General features: G+C 34.6%; 1 protein-coding gene across 1 annotated transcript in view; it reads left to right on the forward strand.

Annotated features, from left to right (window-relative positions):
• Positions 1–22,862, forward strand: part of TMOD1 (tropomodulin 1) — a 121,715-nt gene that overhangs the window by 61,642 nt on the left and 37,211 nt on the right. Inside the window, exon 3 of the mRNA XM_074281830.1 lies at positions 16,532–16,688. Within this exon, the coding sequence (XP_074137931.1) occupies positions 16,532–16,688 (157 nt within the window). The remainder of the gene's footprint in view (positions 1–16,531; positions 16,689–22,862) is intronic.

A 22,862-nucleotide genomic window follows, 5' to 3' on the forward strand; every position in this document is an offset into this window, starting at 1 on the left:
GAAGTGAATTGCCTACTCACCTGTAACAGTCCTAAGTACCAAGGACATAAACTACATTTTTCAGGGCAAAATGTAGCCAAAAAAAAAAAGAATATAAGACTTGATAAAAAGCTAGGAAATTGCTTTTTACTATTGTAAACTGTATATCATGTGTTGGGATAGCTGTGGATGGAGATCAAGAGCAGACAGATATCTTGTGAGAAGCAGATAATGAGCCTGGATAATTCTTTACAAGTAATAGAGAATCATTTACTTGAAGCCACAGTATTAAAAGAGAGAAATAAAAGAACTACCATGTATTTACTTCTTTGTTTCCAAACTGAAATTCTAATTGTTCTCAGTCAATAAAAGCTCAAGGGAAAATTGAGAATTTGAGATGGGAAGAAAAGCTGATTTGCTTCATAGCTCATCAGGAAGAATAGCCTTCTCACTAAGTTTTTTTTTAATCAGTTTGCAATAAGATATAGGAGTTTATAAGTCCAACTCAGCTCATTTTACAAGACAGAAACTGAAGCCAAAAACTGGCCCAGGGTCAGTATTGCACAATTAGTGGCTGGCAGAGATAGTAACAAGTGGTAATTAAATCTCTAGACTACACTTCTTTCTACAACTCTACCATAACTACAGTCACTGCTGCTATATTTGTAGATGGCCACCAGTGAGGAGGCAGCTATAGGCTGTACTGAAGCATCCCTGATCTCATCTCCTTTATATACAAAGTTTTCGTTGGAAATATGGAACATTAATTAATAATAATAATTATTATTATTAAACAAGTATTTATTAAGTTTCCTATGTCTTTTGATGCATAATGCACTGATTTTTCCCATGATACTATGCTGCTGTGCCAAATAATACACACTCTTTAATCATATTTTTTCTAAGCCGCATATCTTTTTCTCTTCAGGAGAAGAGAAATGGATTATTAGGAAATTGTAAAGAACAAATGTGACTCTGAAAAAGAGATTCAGTTTGATCTGGTAGTTAGTTATTTATGTCAAGAGTATTCATTGCAAGTTTTCATTGCATCTACATATTTTCATTAAATAGGACAAAAATCACGTTTTTAAAAAAAGACTCCATTTAGGTGACAAACATTACAGGAATTGCTGGAGGGGGTGAAAGTAACACATCATATTTGTGAGATTTGGGAGTCAAGTATTTTTTCACTTAGAGCCTGTGAAAAGAAGTAAATAAAAGTAAAAATGAAAAATATAATAATTTTAAACGTAATAGGAAGAAATGAGTATATGCTGTACTTTTTATTGTTCATCTTTTTCTTTCTAAAAATCTACGATATAATACTATTTTATTCTATTAGACTTACACTGTCAGAAATAATAATGGTCTTATGTCATGGGAGAAGATCTCTGGAGCTTGGATTTTGTGGCTGGGACTCTGGGAATATATTCATCTAAAAGTTAAAGTTGCAGATCACTGGGGTCAGTTCCAACCCTGATAGTTGGGGTTTCTTTTTAAAGTCCATTTAGAGAATAAAATAATAGAATGATCATTTGCTACATCTAGCTTTCCAGTTTAATGAGTGTTTAGAGGCCAAAAAATGTACACTGCAAATAACAAATAGTAATTTTTTCCAGTTATATAGAACCATAAATTTATTTATTTTTATTTTAAATCAATAACCTTTTATTTTAAAAACATATGCATAGATAATTTTCAACATTTATCCTTGTAAAATCTTGTGTTCCAAATTTTTCTCCCTTCTTTCTTCCCACCCCCTCTCATAGACAGCAAGTAATGCAATATATATTAAATATGAGCAGTTCTTCTATACATATTTCCACAATTATCATGGTGGGCACACACAAAAAACAGATCAAAAAGGAAAAAAATGGGAAAAAACAAAAAGCAAGCAAACAACAATAAGAAAGGTGAAAATACTGTGTTGTGATCCACTTTCAGTCCCCATAGTCCTTTTTCTGGATGCAGATGACTCTCTCCATCACAACTCTATTGGAACTGGCCCGACTTGCCTCACAATTGGAAAGAGCCAAGTCATCAGAATTGATCATCACATAATCTTTTTGTTGCTGTGTACAATAGATTTTGTAGAACCATAGATTTTGGAGCTAAAAGAAACCTCAGAGATCATCTCATCTAACCCTGCTCCTTTCATAAATGAGGAAGATGAAATCCATAGAAGAATGAGTGGCAAAGATCCATATTTATCACTCATTCATTATCCCACACTTTCAAAGCAAAGTACTTATCCCATAATTTAAAAGCAAAATGGTGTCTCACAAAACACAGAAACAGAAGTGCAAGGGAAGTAAATAGTTGAAATGGAAAGAAGTAAATATCTTATCTAAAAATAGGCATGTATCTTAGAAATACTGTGAGAATGTAAGTGGAGAAGGACAAACACCCCCATGATCCAAGTTCATAAGGGAAAAAAAAATCACTTAAAGGAAGGCCATAGTCAAATACCTGAATCAAGATGCTAAGGGATATCACACTTTTTTAGAAGAAAATCTTACCATAAATTCAATAATAAATCCATCCTTCACACATTTTGATGGCCTGTTTTCAATTTTTCTCTCTTCTTTTCTTTCCTCCCCAATGCAGCAAGCAATCTCATATAGGATTATTTGTCATTTAAAGAATTCATATTTTTTTTATTGGTGAACGTATCACTTCCTTCACTGAGAAAGAGAGCACAGCTTGAGATAGTTTCATCTATTACTGAAATTACTATTTTTCCCCCTAAAAATATTAATCACCTTGGGGCCAGCCTTCTGGTGTTTGATTCAAAGTACTTAATAAATGCTTGTTGATGGCCTGTCTGATTGATTGATGATAAAGTTCTTAGGTAGAGCCCACTGCTGGGTCAATGTTTGTGGGTAATTTGTGCCACAGAATTCTAGGGTCACTTTCATGCCCATGTTGAAAAATTAGACTAGGACATTGCTGGCACTACAGGGTTAAAATTAGAAAATCATAATGTTAAATACAGAAAATATTGCCTGAGAGGGGCAGGAATGGACATTTTTTTAAACATAGCTTTACTATTCCTAATTGTTGTATGGCTTTTGTTTTTGTTTTTCTTTTTTTCCCCTCTGATAGATGAGTAGGATCAAAAGAAAATCAGTTTTTCTTTATAGAAAAACTTTTTTAAAAAAGCATTATCAGAATGTGCCATTTTTGTCCCTGTGAAAATGTGTCATGGCAGCACTTGACAGTATGGCATGCTTGACTGTGTCCTGATAAACCCTGCAATTACTTAAATCACTTAAAGCCTCAGGGCTTAAGTTTCTCCATCTAATAACATGGGAGATATGGTTGAAAAAGTCCAGCCATAAAATGGACATTTTACCAACTAATGTAGTAAACTTTGTTTGCTTCATCAGTTTGTGGACCATAATTAAGTCACTTGTCCAAGGTCACACAACTAGTGTCTGAGACTGGATTTGAAATCGGGTCTTTCTGAATCCAGACTCAGCAGTCTATCCACAGTGCTTCACCTGAACTTCTCAGATAGGTGAGATAAATTAACTCCTAAAGGCACCTGTGGCACTGAAAATAGTAACACCTGGGAAATAGCCCATGAGTAGAGAAAGTTAGGATGGGGGAAGGGAGGATGATAGTGGAGACGATCTTCTGGAGAAAATGGGAGGGGATGGGCTTAAGAGTACAAGTAGAAGAATTGTCCTTTACAAGAAGGGACAATTCTTTCACCAGACAATGGATAAAAGGATAGAGGAGGATGGTCAAGGATCGGGAATAGAAAGGAAGGAAAAAGCACTTATATTGGTACCTACCCCATATCAGACATATTTGATATTTAAAATATTATCTCATTTGATCCTTGCAACAACTCTGGGAAGTGACTCCCATTTTATAGTTGAGGAAACTGAGACAACCAGGTTAAATGATTTGTCCAAGGACACAGAGTAAGTGTATTCAGATCTTCTTGACTTTAGGCCTATTTCTCTATGCAATGTGCAGCCTAAAACTTATGGTCAAAGGATCATAGTTCTAGAGCTGGAAGAGACCTTAGAGACCCAGTTGGTGCAACCCTCTCATTTTATAGATGAAACTGAGATCTTTGTAAATGAGTTGACTTGCTCAAAATCACACAGCTAGTGACAGAACTGGCAAGAAAACCCACACCAAGACATATTGGGATCCACATGATCCTAAATCTATAATCAGAGAATCAATCCTTTAGCACATCTCTAGTTCCTTTCAGTGAGACTGATAAGAAGATATCAGTAGGACACCTTGGAGTCCTTAGGAATCTTATCTCTAGGGTAAAGAAACAAACACACACTCTTTTACAAAGATAAAAGAGGAACTCTGAGGACATTTTCTGTATTAAATTATTTGCCTGGAAGTGAATGTGAAGGTTTTAAAAATATTTTCCTTTCAAAGAAAGAAGAAAAAGACCTACACATACAAAAATATTTATAGCAGTTCTTTTCTTAGTGTTAAAACATTAGAAAGTAAGATAATGCCAACCTGTTCAGGAATATTGAACAAATTATGTTACATAAATGGAATAGAATATTATTGTGCCATAAGAAATGAAAAAAATGGCAATTTCAAAGGAACCAGGAAAGAACTTAATGAAAAGAGTGAAGAACTAAGGGGATGAGGGAAGAAAAGAGAGAGAGAGAGAGAGAGAGAGAGAGAGAGAGAGAGAGAGAGAGAGAGAGAGAGAGAGAGAGAGAGAGAGAGAGAGAGAGAGAACACAAGAACACGAGGGGGGTAATTTGTTTTTTAAGTTAATAGTATTTTTTCAATTATATGTAAAAATAGTTTTCAGCATTCATCTTTGTGAGATTTCGAGTTCCAAATTTTTCTCCCTTCCTTTCTTCCCTCCCCAATGCAGCAAGCAATCTCATATAGGTTATACATGTACAATAATATTAAACATATTTCCACATTAGTCATGTTGAAAATATGAAAATCTACAAGAAAGGAAAAAACAAAAAAAAGTGAAAATAGTATTCTTTTATCTGTGTTCAAATTCCCTAGTTCTTTCTCTGGATGTGGATGGCATTTTCCATCACAAGTATATTACAATTGTCTTGGATCATAGTATTGCTGGGAAGAACTGTCTATCATTGTTGATAATCGTGCAATATTGCTGTTGCTGTGTACAGTGTTCTCTTAGTTCTACTCATTTCACTCAGCTTCAGTTCATATGGGTCTTTCTAGATTTTTCTGAAATTTATCTGCTCATCATTTCTTATAGCACAATAGTATTCCATTACATTCAAATACCACAACTTGTTCAGTCATTCCCCAATTGATAGGCATCCCCTCGACTTTCAATTCTTTGGAACTACAAAAGAGCTGCTATAAATATTTTTGTGCATGTGGGTCCTTTTCCCTTTTTTAAATCTCTTTAGAATACAGACCTACTAGTGGTATTACTGGATGAATGATATTCACAGTTTTATAGGACTTTGGGCATAATTCCAAATTTCTCCCCAGAATGGTTAGATCAATTCACAACTCTACCATCAATGCATCAGTGTTCCAAATGTACACACATATTCTCTAGCATTTATCATTTACTTTTTCTGTCATATTAGCCAATCTGATAGGTATGAGATAGTACCGCAGAATTGTTTTAATTTGCATTTAATTAGCATTGGTTTAGAGCATTTTATATGACTTTATATAGCTTTAATTTCTTCATCTGAAAATAATTTGTTCATATCCTTTGACCATCATCTACAAAATAATTTGTAGTCTTATAAATTTGATTCAGTTTTCTATATATTTTGGAAATTAGGCCTTTATTAGAAACACTGGTTGTAAAAATTGTCTTTCAACTTTCTATTTTTCTTCTAATCTTGGTTGCAGTGATTTTGTTTATGCAAAAACTTCTCAATTTAATGTAATCAAAATTATCCATTTTGCATTTCATAATGTTCTCTATATCTTGTTTGGGCAAAAATTCTACCCTTTTAGGAGAGCAGTTTATATAATGATAACAATATTATAAGGAAAAACAAACAACCTTGAAAGAATTTAGAACTCTGATGTATGCAATAATAATTCATGAGTTCAGAAGCCTAAAGATTAAACATATCATTCCTTCCTTACTAGAGAAGTGGTAGACTTGAAATGTAGAAATATACATCTTCAATATGGGAGTCTGTTTTTGCTGGATTATGAATGTTTATCATGAGGGGTTTATTTTCCATTGTTTTGTTTTCTATTGTTCCTTTGTTTCCATTGTGTTGTTGTTGTTTAATAGAAAGGTAGGCAGGGAGAACAGATTATAAGAGTATATAAAAATAAATTTTAAATGAAAATTTTTTCAAAGGAAAAAAATTAGAAAATTATTTCTCTTCATTTTTCTTACTGTTCCTCATTAAAGATGATGGCGAATTTTAAATATGTTGCTTATCTCAAATGATGTTCTGATGAGGATTTATTTTCCTCTATTTTGGTCTCCTACATAAGTGGTACACTCATTCACTTACTCTGGATCACCAGCTTAATTAGCCTTCGATTCCTTTATTTTAATAGGTAATATCAGTATAATTGTCATTTCTTTCTAATGTAAATTTTTCCTTCTCTTTTTCTTCTAGAGGAATTTAGTGCATTGCTTTCTCCATTAGAAGTGAAATGCTTTTTCCTTACTTATCAGTCAGTCACAGATTCCCTGATAACTTTGAAAACTATGCCAAACATAACAACGGCGTAACCCATCAGAACACTAGAATATCTTGTTGACTGCATCAAGTGAATAAAAAAACCTATTTGTGTTTCAGATATAGGGTCCTATGTATAAAGGATCTATAGTATTTAAAAGGCAATTTAGAGGCAAGAGTGATGGTGCTACTGGAGGAGCTGAGGCTAGTGAGATAGCTTGAGTTGTGGAGCTCTGAACATTTGCAGACTAGGTCAGAGAAAGAAAAAGAAAGGAAGGAAGGGATGGAGGGAGGGAGGAAGAAAGGGAGGAATAAAGGGAAGGAAGAAAGAAAAAGAAAGAAAGGGAGGGAGGGAGGAAGAAAGAAAGAAGTTGAAAAGGCATTATAGCATTAACTTTCTATTTATTTTCATTCTGTCTGCTCATTAAAAAAAAATAAATTCCCTACCTGGAGGTCAATATGTATATTGGCTTTATTAAGCAATATTTTCTTATATAAAATGTATAAAAACTTATTATAAAAATAAAAGAATTCTCCCTTTTACTCAAACCTCTTGTCATTTCTATAGTACAAGTACAAAAGTGATGAAGGAATTATAAGAACAGTATTACAGCAATCAACTCTACTAAAACCAGTTACTCTCTTACCATGTTTTATTCTTTTAGATTTTCCTGAGAATTAAAATATGTACTTTACATAATGTAATCTGATCATACTGCTGTCAAGGGTGAAATTAAATATCAACCAACTTCTATCACTCAGTTTTATAGAGCATAAATTCCGAAGCCTAATTATCATCTCTTAAATGATAAGTGAGTTAACTATTTCTAGGCAACCTAGTATTTTTTTATATTGACTGTTTTTGCATGTACTCTTTGTATTGGATCTCTAGAAACCATACCCTTTAGGGGCTAGGCCATTCAACAACATACTGGGACCATGATGGGGAAGAGACCACTAGCCAGCCTCAGACCTAAGCATTCTTCATCATGGCAATCTTCTCATCATTTGCCATGTTACTTCTTTCTCATCCCCACCCAACTATATCTTGCTCTGGAAACAATAATTAAATCAATACTATCATAGAATTGGCTCTCTTATGACTCCACTCATCATCCAAATGACTTCCTAAGATAAAATACACTTCCATGGCTATATCTGTTTTGTCTCTCTATTAGAAGTAAGCTCTGTGAAGGCAGGAACTGGTTTGCTTTTGTATTCCCAGGACTTAGCATTGTTCCTGACACAGAGATAAATGCCTTTTTATTCATTCATTCCTATTTTTTAACAAAAGAGAAGAAATTGCATTCTTGAAGCTACAAAGTGGTACATTTAATGTGCATTCCTGACAAAATTCTAAAATGGATAATGAAGAATGTGTAGACAGTTACATACACTCAGGATGGGCTTACTAAAAACAAATCTTGTCAAACTAACTTCATTTCTTTTCTTTTTTTTTTTTTTTAGGTTGGTCAATTTTTTTTTAATTTTTTTTATTATATATATATATTTTTTTATAATATTATCCTTTGTATTCATTTTTCCAAATTACCCCCCCTCCCTCTATTCCCTCCCCCCGATGACAGGCAATCCCATACATTTTACATGTGTTACAATATAGTCTAGGTACAATACATGTGTGTGAATATCATTTTCTTGTTGCACAATAAACATTAGAATCCGAAGGTACATGCAACCTGGGCAGACAGATATTAGTGCTAACAATTTACATTCACTTCCCAGTGTTTCTTCTCTGGGTGTAGCTACCTCTGTCCATCATTGATCAACTGGAAGTGAGTTGGATCTTCTTTATGTTGAAGATTTCCACTTCCATCAGAATACATCCTCATACAGTATTGTTGTTGAAGTGTACAGTGATCTTCTGGTTCTGCTCATTTCATTCAGCATCAGTTGATTTAAATCTCTCCAGGCCTCTCTGTATTCCTCCTGCTGGTCATTTCTTACCGAGCAATAATATTCCATAACCTTCATATACCACAATTTACCCAACCATTCTCCAATTGATGGACATCCATTCAACTTCCAGTTTCTAGCTACAACAAAAAGTGCTGCCACAAACATTTTGGCACATATATGTCTCTTTCCGCTCTTTAGTATTTCTTTGGGATATAATCCCAGTAATAGCGCTGCTGGGTCAAAGGGTATGCACAGTTTGATAACTTTTTGGGCATAATTCCAGATTGCTCTCCAGAATGGCTGGATTCTTTCTTTTTTTTTTTTTTTTGACAGGATCACAAGATTGTTATATTGAGGGAATGCTATAGGCATTTGACCAACTCATCATTTGTTTGTTTTTGTAAGCAAGATGGCCACATACGGATTGTATGATAGGGACCTAGATTTGAAACTAGTTAAATGTTCCTTACACATTGTTCTGGATACAGAAATAGCTTATTAAATATTTCTGAACTGAGTTTAATTGAATTGAACTATTGAGTGGATTTTGGCTATTTAGTCAGGAAAAGAAACCACTTGGGAGAAACATAATAGCAATCTTCAAATATTTGAAGAAAGAATTATTATGTAGATTAAACTGTTTGGGTTCGTAAGGAGAACAAAAACTCATGAGTGAAAAGTATAGAAAGAAGACTTGAATCAATATGAGGAATAATTTTATAACAATTAAAGTGATCCCCAAATATGTTGAGGTGCTTTGAGATAGCAAAAACATCACTAAACAGTTTTTAAGGAAAAATCAAATTTGGCACCCAAATTAAGAAATAAAAATCAGCAAATAGGGAATGCAATTAAATTACTCCAACTAGACCTAATCAAATCTATTATTTATGCATATTATATATATATATATATATATATATATATATATATATATATATATATATATAAAGAAATGAGACATGCATAAGAAAATAGACTTTGACGTTGACTATCATAATTTCCTATGGACATTTAATCAACATAAAGCAATTGCCACAAAATTCTATTCAACAAGATCTTATAAAGAGTCTACTTGTTCTATGTGCTTGGCATTCAAAGATTAAAACAATCCTTTATCTCAAGGATCTTATGTTCTGTCGAAGGCATTTGAAATATTTCCAAGATTGAATTGATAAGACTTGGATTGGATGAGTAAGTGGAGGAGAAGAAAGATTTAAGGATTATTTTTAATGAGAATATTGATGATGTCATCAACAAAAAAGTATAGAAGTCAGGAGGAATGTCAAGTTCTTGAATTCTAGTATTTTTTATTTTTTTGGTAATATGTATGACATTGGGAATGCCACTTAATAAAATGAGAATAATAATGAAACCTATTTCCCAAGGTTGCCATGAAGATCAAATGAGATAATTGTGAAGCACATAGCATAGTGCCTGGCACAAAGTAAGTGCTACATAAATGTTAGTTAATTTTTTAAGTAATAGTTTTTTGCTTTAAAAATAAATGCAAAAGATAACTGTATAAATGTGTATATATATTGGATTTAACATATATTTTAGCATATTTAACATGTATTTGACTACCTGCCATCTATGGGAAGGGGTAGAGGGAAGGAGAGAAAGAAATAGAATAGAAAGTTTTGCAAGAGTCAATGGAAAAATTTTCCATCCATATGTTTTGTAAATAAAAAGCTAGAATAAAAAACTAAATGCAAAGATAATTTTCAACATTCATCCTTGAAAAACCTTGTGTTCCAAAATTTTCTCCCTCCTCTCCCCCTTCTCTCCCCTAGATGGCAAATAATGCAATATATGTTAAACATGTGCAATTCACATATTTCCACAAGTATCATGCTACACAAGAAAAATCAGATCAAAAAGGGAAAAAAAGATGAGAAAGAAAACAAAAAGCAAGCATATAACAACAAAAAAGGTAAAAATACTATGTTGTGATCCACACCCAGTCCCCACAGTCTTCTTTCTGGGTGCAGATGGCTCTCTCCATCACCAAGTCTATTGCAATTGGCCTAAATCACTTCATTGTTGAAAAGAGCCACGTCTGTCATAGTTGATCATCACATGATCTTCTTGTTGCTGTGTACAATGTTCTCTTGGTCCTACTCACTTCACTTAGGCCTGGAGAGACTTACATGAATTGATACTTTCGGAAAGTATCCTACTGATCATTTCTTATAGAGCAAAAATATTTCATAACATTTATATACCATAAGTTATTCAGCCATTCCCCAACTAATGTGTGACTCAGTTTCAATTCCTTGCCACTTCAAAAGGGCTGCTACAAAAAAATAAATGTCAGTTATTATTAACAAGAATAATTACTTTGATTCACTAGGCACTATTTTGATTATCTGAAACTTTGGAAGTTTCCAAATTATGTTCCATAATTTATATATGTTGACATAAATATTCAGATAAGCAACAGTTAGAAGCTGGGTTTATAAACAGTCAATTTCAGAGAATGAAAAGCTCATTGGAGGCTAAATAATTGGACAGGATATCACAAATCAGATGCATACAGGAGAGATTATAAGTGGTGCAGTGGATAGACTGCTGGGCTTGGAGTCAGGAAGTTGTCCGGTCATAGTCCTTTCTACTCTCCATGACCCTATTTTGGGGTTTTCTTGGCAATGATACTAGAATGATTTGACATTTCCAAGGAGGGGAGTTCAAATTCAGTTTCAGAAATTTATTAGCTGTATGACCCTGGGCAGGTGCCTTAACCTTTGTAAAATGAGGTTAAAATTATCACCTATCTCCCATGATTGTGGTGAGGATCACATAAGATAATAATTCTAAAGTACTTCACTTAATGCCTGGCACTTAATGTTATATAAATTTAGCTATTATTATTTTTATAAGAAATAATGTGTATAAAGTGCTTTGATAACTTTTAAGTGCATGTTAGCTATTGTAACTTTCTGAGTGGGGTACAGATATAGGCTCCTAAAGTTGCTTAGGTGTCAAGGTTCCAGAAATAATGTCTGGAGATGCAGAGATCAAATGCACACAAGTACATAGCTAATAAATGAGTACTCAAATATGTGACTTTTTAAAAAATTAATAATGATATTTCAATAGAAAAGGTTTCCTATGTAATTTTATGTGTTAATGAATTTAAAAACATAATTTCAAGAAGAGGTCCATAGACTTCACCAGAAATTTGGTAAAATATGTCCATGACACACAATAGTGAAATGAAGAAGCCTTGATCTACTATTTTACTATCCGCACTCCCCAGATTAAAGTGGAACAAGCTGCCTTTCACATGTAGTGAAACATTATACTCAAAGAGAAGTAGAATAGATATTTCTGCCCCCCCCCCATTTTTTCCCAGAGAGACTTTACCACCTGAGAGGAGGAGAAGAAAAAAGTTGGGGTCCAAAGCCTGTCCAGTCTGCTCTCCTCAGAGAAAGGGGCTAGTATTATATCTATCTATTTCCTTAAATAGCGTTAGTATAGACTCTAGAGGGATGTGATTTGATGGTCAAGATAAATTCTGGTCTTTATTTAGTTGGGAAAGGAAGATCCAGTCTTTATATCCAAAGCTTGTTCCTTTCCCCACCAAATATCATCTAAACAATGAACACACGATAGTAAGGAGCAAAGAAACTCATTTGTCCAAGTTAATAGCAAAACAGAAATCAGAGACGACACATAAATATATACGGGATAATACAGAGTAAAAGAGCTTTCCCATTAGAAGTGAGATAATTAAGTGCAACCATGAGAGTGTTTCTTAGCTCACTCAGGAGGAAATACCCTGAGGCCTGTAGTGTAACCAGCTGGGGATAGGGACATGTTGGAGACTGCCAACTTCTTTCATTATCAGCTTCTTTCCAAAGACTTATTCTCCCTTCAGCAACCTGAAGTGGGATTAACATCATCCATCTTCTCTTTCTAATGTGGAAATCAAGAAGCACCTGAAGGTATTACACAGACACTGTCTGTCAATAGTCAGGAGTGGATCCACCAAACTAATGTGAATGTGAATATCAGACCATGGAAGTATCTTTTTAGTTCAGTATTTTTATTTTTCAAGTAACAATTTTTAAAAAAGTAACTTGTTCTTCCCACTATCCTCCCTTCTTTATTGAGTAAATAAATTGAAACAAAGATTTAAGTCTCTCAGTACATATTCATATATCTTGGAAAAACAAAATTCCCACATTAGTAATGTCCAAACAATATCTTTTTCTGCATTTAGGATTATTTTAAGTTCATCAATCAGAAGTTATGGCGTGTTTCATCTTAATTCTTTTGGATTTATGATTTATCATTGTATTAATCATACTTTCAAAGTCTATCAGAACTATTTATCTCTATAACTTTATCATTGTACAGATTGTTTTGCTTACTTTATTCTGCAGACATGAATTTCCCTTTTGTGTTTCTTTATTGCTTGGTGAAAGATGAGTGTAGGGATAGGATGGAGCTAGCATTCCTAAGGATTGCTTGTCAGAGAAAAGCCTAGGACAGATTCTCAGGCTAAATAGGTGCATTTAGACATATTTGAGATAATATATGAAGCTTATCAAGAGCTCTGTTACACACAGAAACCCTGTGTGGTCCTGTAGGTATCTGAACCAAAGATTAGGCACCAAAGTGCTTCCTGTTTTCCAAATAGATGGTGGGAAAATTTAAGGGGGTTGGAACTCAGTGAAAGAAATGCTGACGTTTTCTCACTTAAGCTTCAAATTGTATGGGAGAAAACATAATGGCACTATTTAAAAAAAACCAATGCTTTTTGTGAAAAAATCATTAAACATACCATAACTGAATCAAACTTTGTCCTAAAGGACCCATTGATATGAAATAATTTCTGTAATGTTCACTTTACAACTGTGTTGAAAATATAACTTTGTTAATTCGTGTTCTGCTCATGAAAAAATTTATGGAAATTTGGGTTGGAGTCTTTGTTTTCAGGATTTGTAAAAAAAAAAAAACATATATATATATATTTGTTATTGTTCCATGGTGTCAGATGCCATTTGGGGTTTTCTTGGCAAAGATACTAAAGTGGCTTGCCATTTCCTTCTCCAGCTCATTTTACAGATGAAGAAACTGAGGCAAACAGGCTTAGGTATGCCCAGGGCCACATACTTAGTATGTGTCCGAAGCTACAGTAGAATTCATGAAGATGAGTCTTCTTAATTCTAGGCCCAGCTCCCTATCCACGGCCCTAGCAGCTCATAAAAAGAAATCCAGCTAGCCAAACTTAGAGTATCACTTTAGTCAGAGGACTTGAATTGAATCTTGGCCTTTCTACTTTCTACTTGTGTTACTTTCAACAAATTGCTTTAGATCCAAATTTATTCCTTTCTAAAATTAGAGAGTTAGACCAGATATTTCTATGGTCCCTTCCAGCTTTCAATTTTACCTATGGTAGATTTGGGAGATAGGCGAGAGGATGGTGCTGTAAGTACCTTTAAGCATTTCACAAGAGTATATTTCTTGATAAATTATGCATATGCTACTTACAAATCCACTTATTAAGGGAGATTTCCTTAAATACCTTTGTTAGCCTTGTTTTCTTAGTTGCTAGAAAAGTAAAAATTGCATTTCTTTTTCATTGTTTACTGCATGTTTGAAACATTTCTCTAGATCAGCTGGCCTCCCCTAGCCAACATGATACAGATTAATGAGTTTTAATGACATATCTTATCTTTACTATACACACTTACTTCCAGGAATCAAGAGAAAATGATTGATATCTTCAGCCAATATGACAAGATCTGAAGACCATCTTAGTCAATAGTAATCACTCTGTCTTCCTTCCAAGTCAACAGCAAGCCACCAAATTCTCTAGAACAGCCTATATGGCAAAGGCCATAGGGACTGTTGACTTTAGCCAGTCTTGTTCTTTACTTGCCCTCAAGGCAATGAAAGATTATTCTCAAGAATGTCTAGAGAGAGGAAAGGAAACGGACCTCAGGCAGCCAGGAATCTGAAGTCTGGAAACCTTAGACCACCTGGACAAGTGCATACTGATTAATTACCATGGGCTTTTGGTGTTAAGCAGTTATTTTCTGTTAGGGGGTGGAATAAAGCTAGAAAGGACTACACAATGCTCCAAAACTAAGACATTTCACATTTTATTTTTAAAATGGATGGGATATGTCTTCCAACAAGAATCTGTCCCCCTCAACTGAATTACCAATCTTGGAAGCAACCCTAGTCAATGGGAACCAATTAAAGGAGCATTTTTGTCCCTCAGGAAGGCACTAGGACCCAATTACTACAGAGATCACTGTGCTGTAATCTTAAATTGTTTGGGAGTACACATCAAATTCTGCAGGAGTTTCTCATCTTTTCACTTCCACATGAAAGTTTTTGTCTAATGCTTGGCTAGTCAAACTTTGGATTTTCAACTGCTCACATAACAATAAGAGGGAGCTTAAAAATAGCTTCGTTTGGGTAACAAATAGCAACTGTGTCTCATCACGTGCTCTAAGTGAGACCTGAATGTAAGTTAGCTTATCTTACACTTAGGGAGTTTCTTGGCACTTATTCAAAATCATTTGGAGTTTGACTTTCTTGTCTGCTTGTTATTCCCCTCAGAAATCTCTCTAACTCCAAGAATTTTTATTTAACCTATAATTTAAATCCATTTACAGATCATTTCAAAGTTATATAGAATAGGAAATAAACCCCTTCATAAGATTTTTATCATTTGTTTGTCTGCAACTATTTGTCATGATTATAGGTTCTATTTGCTCAAAATGAATATTCTCATAAATCTTTTTTTCTTAGTCAAACATCTTCAGCCATTCACATTTTTGAAGCATAGACCTGAAAATTAAACATTGATTAACTTTATATCTCTTTTATCATCTCTGAGTTTTAGTGATTATTACTTGGAAATGTTTCTCTGATGTGCTCTTTATTTATAAATTTTTCCAACCACCACTGTGTTCCAGGCTTTCATTACCTTGTGCTTGGATTACTGGAACCAATGGTCTCCATGACTCTAGTTTATTTTGGTATCCTTCTATGCAATACACAGCTGCTGAGATAATTGTCCCTAAAATACCAATTGAATCAATCAGTTAACATCTCTTCTTTGTCTAGCAGTGTGCTATACAGACAGTATAAAATCCCAACCCCTCATTTTATCTTCAAAGCTCTCCAACTACCACCCTGCTTTGCCACTCACTTTAATACCATTTTCACTTCCTTTTATTCTCTTACACTTTGGTCAAAACAATCTGCTGGCTGTCTTCTATACATGACTTTTACCTTCTCATGCCTTTATCTGTTTTCTTCCCTCCTGATCTCCCCAACAGTTTATCAAAATATTCTTCATTAATATTCTTCAAAATCTAATTCATAAGTCATCTTCCCAGCATATATGTACTATGTTCACTTGTACTTATTGATATGTTGAATTATAAATAAATTTAAACATTCATATTACTTTAAAGAGATGGCAAATTCCTTTAGGGAAAAGTTAATTTCTGCTGTTTCTTTTGAAATATTATTCCTCATTTCTTTCCCCTCATTAGCTCATAGTATAGTACTCAGTGAATTGGATAATCGATAAATATTGTTGGTTCCTTCACAGCACCAACTGACTGACTCTTGCATCAGATGTAGTTTTCTGAAATTCCAGTTTTCATTGACGAAATCATCCATATTAAGATGAGTTTCCTGAAAAATATAACTTTTAAACTGTTAATCATTCTCTTCTCTCCTTCCCTCTTCTCTCCTCCCTATTCTGCTCCCTCTCTCCTTCTTCCCTTCCCTCTGTTCTCCTTTCCTCTCTCTCTTCTCTTTCCTTCCCTTCTCCTCTCCTTCCTTTCTCCTTTCTTCTTCCTTCTTTTCCTTCTTTTTTTCCCTTTCCCTCTCCCTCTTTTCTCCTTTATTATTTCATTTTCCTCTATCTTTTCCCCTTTTCCTCTTTCTTTTTACTTCTCCCCTTATTCTCTGTCTCCCTCTTTTTCTCTTTTTCTCCAATTTAGAATGCACTATTACCTGCAGGACTGAGACAGAAGGATCAGACTACAAAACCACCCACAGGCCCTTTTAAAAGAGATGACCTTCTGGATCATTTGGAAAAGCAAGCTAAAGAATTTAAGGACCGAGAAGATCTGGTCCCCTACACGGGAGAAAAAAGAGGTATCATCAAATATTTCTCCATCTGGGCCATAGCTAAGTTCATAAGATAATTCTAGGATCTATGTTTTGTCCTCTCTTTTCAACATTTTGCTATGAAGTATGATTTTTATGCTATAAAAATGTTCTAAAGGCATAGGCTATGTTACTACTTGACAGAACAGCATATTCATAATAATATTTATAGAAAGCTTAAAACCACAAAGTCATTTTCATACATCATCTCAGTTAGTCTTCTTGACAACCTGTAAAGTAGGTACTACTAGTATTATTATTCCCATTTTACAATAAGGAAGTTGAAACTAAAAAGGGATTATATACACACGAGTTACAGCTAGTAAAAGAGTCAGAATTTGAAACCAGGTTTTCCTGAAGTAATATGACACAGTGCAAGAACTCTGGCTTTGGAATGAGATCTCAGTAATCTGAGTTCAAGTCCTGCCATTGACACATTAACTCAGTGTTTCCAAGACTCAGATGCTGCTTTGACAGCAAAGAAATTCCCAGTACGGATTGTTTGCCACAGGAGTGTATCCATTCTATCACAGGCAGTAGAAAATTAACTACCCATATTGTTGATACTTTGTCAGTATTCTTATGCTACCATTATTTAATCAAATGTAATTAATTATGTGTATATTTAGATCTAAGTATGATAGAATGGATAATATGAGAACTATGGGTCTCACTTTTCCCACTTGTGAAAAGAGGGAATTGGACTGAATAACCTTTGGGGTCCTTTCTAGTTATAGACATGTAATCTAATATTATAACTTGTTGCTTTTCTGATGATGAAACCCTATGTGTTATGAAAAAGAAGCAACATCAGTTTTGTTGTATGGGCTTTAATATTGTAAAAGAGAAATTTGTCTTATTTGGTACACATCCTCATCAGACAATTATTGATAATAGCTCAGATTCCTTATAGTCTTTGACAGATAGTGACACTCATTTTACATAGACTCTCTGATTTTATCTTCACAGTAAATCTTTGAGGAAGTCATAAGAGATATTGTTTCCTCCCTTTTATAGTTGAGGAGATCATCACTCAGAAAGATTGTGACTAATTTGTGATAGAACAGGGATTCAGACTCAAGTGGATCATCTTTTCTGCCATATTATCTCTCCCTTGTTGATTATATGACATTAAATTTCATGCAACAAATGGTGCTACTGTATATCATTCCTAGATCGGTGAAAGAATCTCCTGGAAAGGTTTTCTAGTTGTGTTTTAGACTACACTGATTATATCCCCTGGGCATGGGGGTAAGCAACATAAGAAAAAGGACAACTCCAGATAGAAGGGGAAGTAAAGAAGAGAACCTGAGGGAAGGAATCATTGGAAATAAATGGAAGGACAGAGACAGAGAAAGATGGACAGAGACAGAGACAGAAAGGGAGAGAGGCAGAGACAGAGACAGAGAGAAAAGGAGGGAGGGAAAACTCTTTCCATTTACTAGAAAACTGTTGGCCTAAGAAAAGTAGCAGTTTTCTAGTAAGCATCTACTTTATGAGTGTCTCTGGGTGAGAAAGAGGAACAAAAGAAGTAGAGCTAGTTGTCCTGAACCAGTGATTTCCCTGGATCTTTGGATCCCCTCATATAGATCTCTGATGATCTTCTACTAATGCAAATAGGCAATTTATCTTTTACTTATACTCAGGGAGGGGTTCCTGGAGTATTGAAAAGTCATGAGACTTACCTTGGATAGGGTGGGAATTAAATCCTTATTTCAGGAACATTTTTCTGCTTACTAGGCCAAGGCATTTTTTATAAATCAAAGAATCAAAAAGTTGTTTGCTTCTTTTTTTTTTTTTTTAACACAAACACTTTAATGTTAGTATTGAGTAAATAGTATGAGTTCTAAAAGAGATAATTAAATTGGGAATATTTGTCCATTCCATATTATACTTATTTCTGGTGCTCTTCTATCTCCATGATAGTCTTTCCTTGGATACCATGTATTCCAAGCATGTTTTCTTTTCCTAATCATCTCAAAAAAATCACCTCTTAATATTTCTCTGGAATACCCCAGCTTCTCCTCTGATTCTGTTTTTTGCCTTTTGTTGTTCGGCCTTATGCTGTCAGGTAACTTTCTTCATGATACAGAAAGAACAGTAGTTGCAAAGACTTCCTGACAGTGTTTCCTAATGTTTGAGGCTCTCAGCAAGCAGCCTGGTATTTGTCAGAATGCTGAGTTTGTTTTGCTTAAATTGTTACAGAAAGGGGGATAGTATCCTAAGATTGTGGAGCTAGAAAGGACTTCAGAGGCCATCTAGTCTAACTTCCTTAGTTTGGAAAAGAGAAAGCTGAAGTCCAAGTAAGAAAAACAACTTACCCAACATCATAAAGGCAGTAAGTCTATTTGAATTCAGGTCTCTTGATTCCAAAGTCAGTGCTTTTTCCATTGTACTAGTATCTCTATTGGGAAGTGATAAAACTGTAAAAAGGAAGAGGAAAAAAAAACAACAAAACAAAAACAAAACAGTTCTAAATGGAAGAGGAGAAAGTCCTCTTTGGTTCTTCAGTATGGGAGGAAAGAGAGGGTAACAGAGAATTTAGCAGCTGCTAAGCTAGTCACTACTACCCTGATCCCTTCCTCCTCCTACTGAAATTGTTTTTAGTTTGTCAAACATAATTTATTTACTGAGTCTCCACATTCTTATTGCCTCATGAGAAGAAATTGATTAGAGAACACTTAGAGGGCAGATAGAAAAGGGAGAAGAAGAAAATATATGACTCAGACTCATCCCAGAGATTAAATACCAAAGCTCTTACTGTTCTTATTTGACCTTAGTGTTTCTAAGAAGCAGATGCTTCTTTGATAGTGATGTTTGCTACTGGGATCTATCCATACTATCACAGGCAGTAGAATATTGATTACCCACATTGTTGGTACTTTATGTCAGTATTTTTATGCTATCATCACTTAATCAAGAATAATTAAGTATGTGTCTTTTTGGACCCAAGTAGGGTAGAATGCATAATTCATGGGACTCGAATTAATTCCCATAATTCATGGGAATCCAAGATACCGAGATAAAACAGAATTTCACTTCAAATATTTAATAGTTGGGGTACCCTGGTCACTTATATGGTCAATATGCCTCAGTTCTCTCTTTTAGAAGGGAAATACACATAGTGCTTCCCCATGAGATGACTGGGAGGATCAAATTAGATAATCCACTTAAAAATGTTTTGTACACTTTACATATAAATGGCAGTGATGACAATGATGCTGCTGCCACTGATGCTATTTGTTTCAGCAGTTTCCAACTCAGATACACAAAACATAGCCAATGAAATAATAGTAATAATAGCAACAGCAATAACAACAATAATCATAATCATAATAACAATAATCATAATGACAGTAAATGGTACAGGCCCCTAGTCCTCTTCAGAGGAGCAGTTTCCTGGTAAAGAATAGACAGAAAGGAAAATAATTAGTGGGAAAAACTCTGGATATGGAAGTGGTTTCCAAATCCAGTCTTTGATATTTACTACCTGGATTAACTTGGGCAAATTATCCAAGACCAGTTTCTTTATCTGTGAAACAGAGGGATTAGGGTAAATGTCCTCCAAGGTCTCCTCCAGTTTTAAAATCTATAATTTCATGAATTTCCAAACTGTTCTCTTCTCCCTCTCCCTTCCCAGGTTAGGTCCTATTGAATTCTTGTGTTGCTGCCAAACAATCACTTTATTCTACAACCCAGCAGAATTATGGGGCCAGTCTCAAGATCAAAGGATCTAATACCAGCAATGTCAATTGCTCCCTGTGGCTTAAATATGAGAGCCGATTACAGTCCCATTAAGGAGAAATACTGGAGAGTTTACTGGCATGGGTTCCCAGCTCCTTTCTGTCTTCCCATTTCTGTCACACTGACTCCATTGTACTAACAATGTGTGTGTCCCTTTGTGTGTAGAGTAAATAAAATTAGAATTTATTTTAGATTTGTTCTGCAATTCATAAAAAATAACAACAAAAAAGTGTTATGAGATTACAAACTGCTCTGAGTGTGGACTGCTTTGCAGCATCCATTTATTTTACAAGGGAGAACTGCTTTTTATCAGTCTGACAGTGCCTAGAAGATATCTTCTTCTCAAATTATTTAAAGTAAGCCAAAACCCATTGCTTCCAACAAATATGAAATAATTTGTCTCACTAAAGCAGAGCAATTAGCTCAATTTCAGCAATTCAGAGAACATCTGTTACATAACAGTATGCACTTATTCAGGAAGGTAAAGGAAAATTTGAGACACATTGCTTAACAGCCTTTTCTTTGTTATTCTATCTAAAGAGATACTGATAAAGAAGATTAGTCTCAGCTCTAACTGTTGTTTTTGGATTGGTGGATATACTTTATGAACTAACTGAAGACTATATGAACTAACGTTCACATTGTATCCTATGTTTGAACAATTTTGATTTCATGCTGACTCTTGATTCCAATAAAGGAGCTATTTCTAGTTCACTAGGGGCTACTTCTAAAGGACTAAAGTAATTAAGGATGACTTTGTGGATGATGTGCTTTTTCTATGTGATGGATAGGTGCATAGAGAGGTAGGACACTCCAGACAGAATAGCATAAGGAAAATCATGAAGGAGGACTGAGCATAGTATTGTTATAAGACAGAGAGGAGACTAGCCTTCCTACAATGAAGGATTAGTGTTGGGAATTACAGAAAAGATAAGGTTGTAAGATGTAAGATATAAGGCTTTAAAATCTCAGTTAAGAAGATAGGACTTTATCTACAGAACATTAGGGAATGTCACATTATAATCATCATCTTAATTTTATATAGAATTTTATAGTTCTGAATTATTTCTTATTTGTTCTTATATAGTTATAATAACTATAAATTTAAAAGTGTAAATATAAAATTCCTAACCTTAAGATAACCACATATCACATAATTATATAGATCCAATTTGGTTCCTTGTCCCTCTATGCCAGATAGATGATTATAATATCTGACTAGATTTGACATTACCAATATTCTTGTGCACAAATACCCATATCACCATGAAAATCATTGAACCCATTTAAAAGATGAAGTGGGTAGGGGTGGAAAAAAATAGAGAATTAAGGATCTATAATCATTATTGGGCACTTTATAATTCATGCTGCCTTCAGCTAAATCTAGTCCCCCTTAGATCAAGTGGAATATGCCATGATCTCTGTCAATGTCAAAGAGCTTTGTTCAAACAAACAAACTTCATTCACATCACAGAAGGCAGTGAATGAAAAATAGACATCCAGATATTATTGAATCAGTTTAAAAACTGAATCATGCTATTAAGCTTCTATATTATCCCTGCAGTTTTTCAGTCACTCTTGAACTCTTCCTTTCCCCTCAGGAACTGATGAACTTATAAGATATTTGCCTGTCTGGATATTTTTCTGTTACTTTTAGAATCCCAGACAATAGAATTCACCTTGTCTAAATTCAGATTCATTCCCTGAAATGGAATAGAGGAAATGGAATTCCTTAGACTGGTAAAGTGGAGGTAATAGGTTCCTGAATCCCAAACACTCACATCAGTCATTCCATTTTATGAACCTATTGAAGCACCCAAAGGACATTCCACTAAATCAATAGTCTCTATAAGTTTTTTTTTTTTTTTTTTTATCATAAACCCCTATACAGTGTGTTTGGCTGTGTGTTGGGAAGGTTATTTCAGTAATCCTGTAGAAATATGCTGAGGCCTTTGAACTAGAATGGAGGCTGTTTGCTTAGAGTGGAGACATGCAAAAGATGTTGTAGCTATAGAAACAAAAAGATTTGGCAATTGATTAGACATTTGAGGTTAAAGAGAGTGAGGAGGGGCAGCTAGGTGGCACAGTAGATAGAGCACCAGTCCTGAAGCCAGGAGGACCTGAATTTAAATTTGGTCTCAGACACTTAATATTTCCTACCTATGTGGCCCTGAGCAAGTCACTTAACCCCAGAGAGAGAGAGAGAGAGAGAGAGAGAGAGAGAGAGAGAGAGGAGTTGAAGATGACACTGTGAACTTGGGTGACTGGAAAGATGTCCATCATCAACAATAACAGGAAAATTTTGTAAAAGGGTTTTCTTGGGAAAGATAATTTAATGAAATTTGCACTCATCCATGCTTACTCATTCTCTCTGTGACTCATTATGTTCTCAACCAAAATGAAGAGTAGGGAAGCTTG

Source organism: Sminthopsis crassicaudata, chromosome 1 (assembly GCF_048593235.1).
Source record: "Sminthopsis crassicaudata isolate SCR6 chromosome 1, ASM4859323v1, whole genome shotgun sequence".
In the NCBI taxonomy this organism is placed as follows: Eukaryota; Metazoa; Chordata; class Mammalia; order Dasyuromorphia; family Dasyuridae; genus Sminthopsis; species Sminthopsis crassicaudata.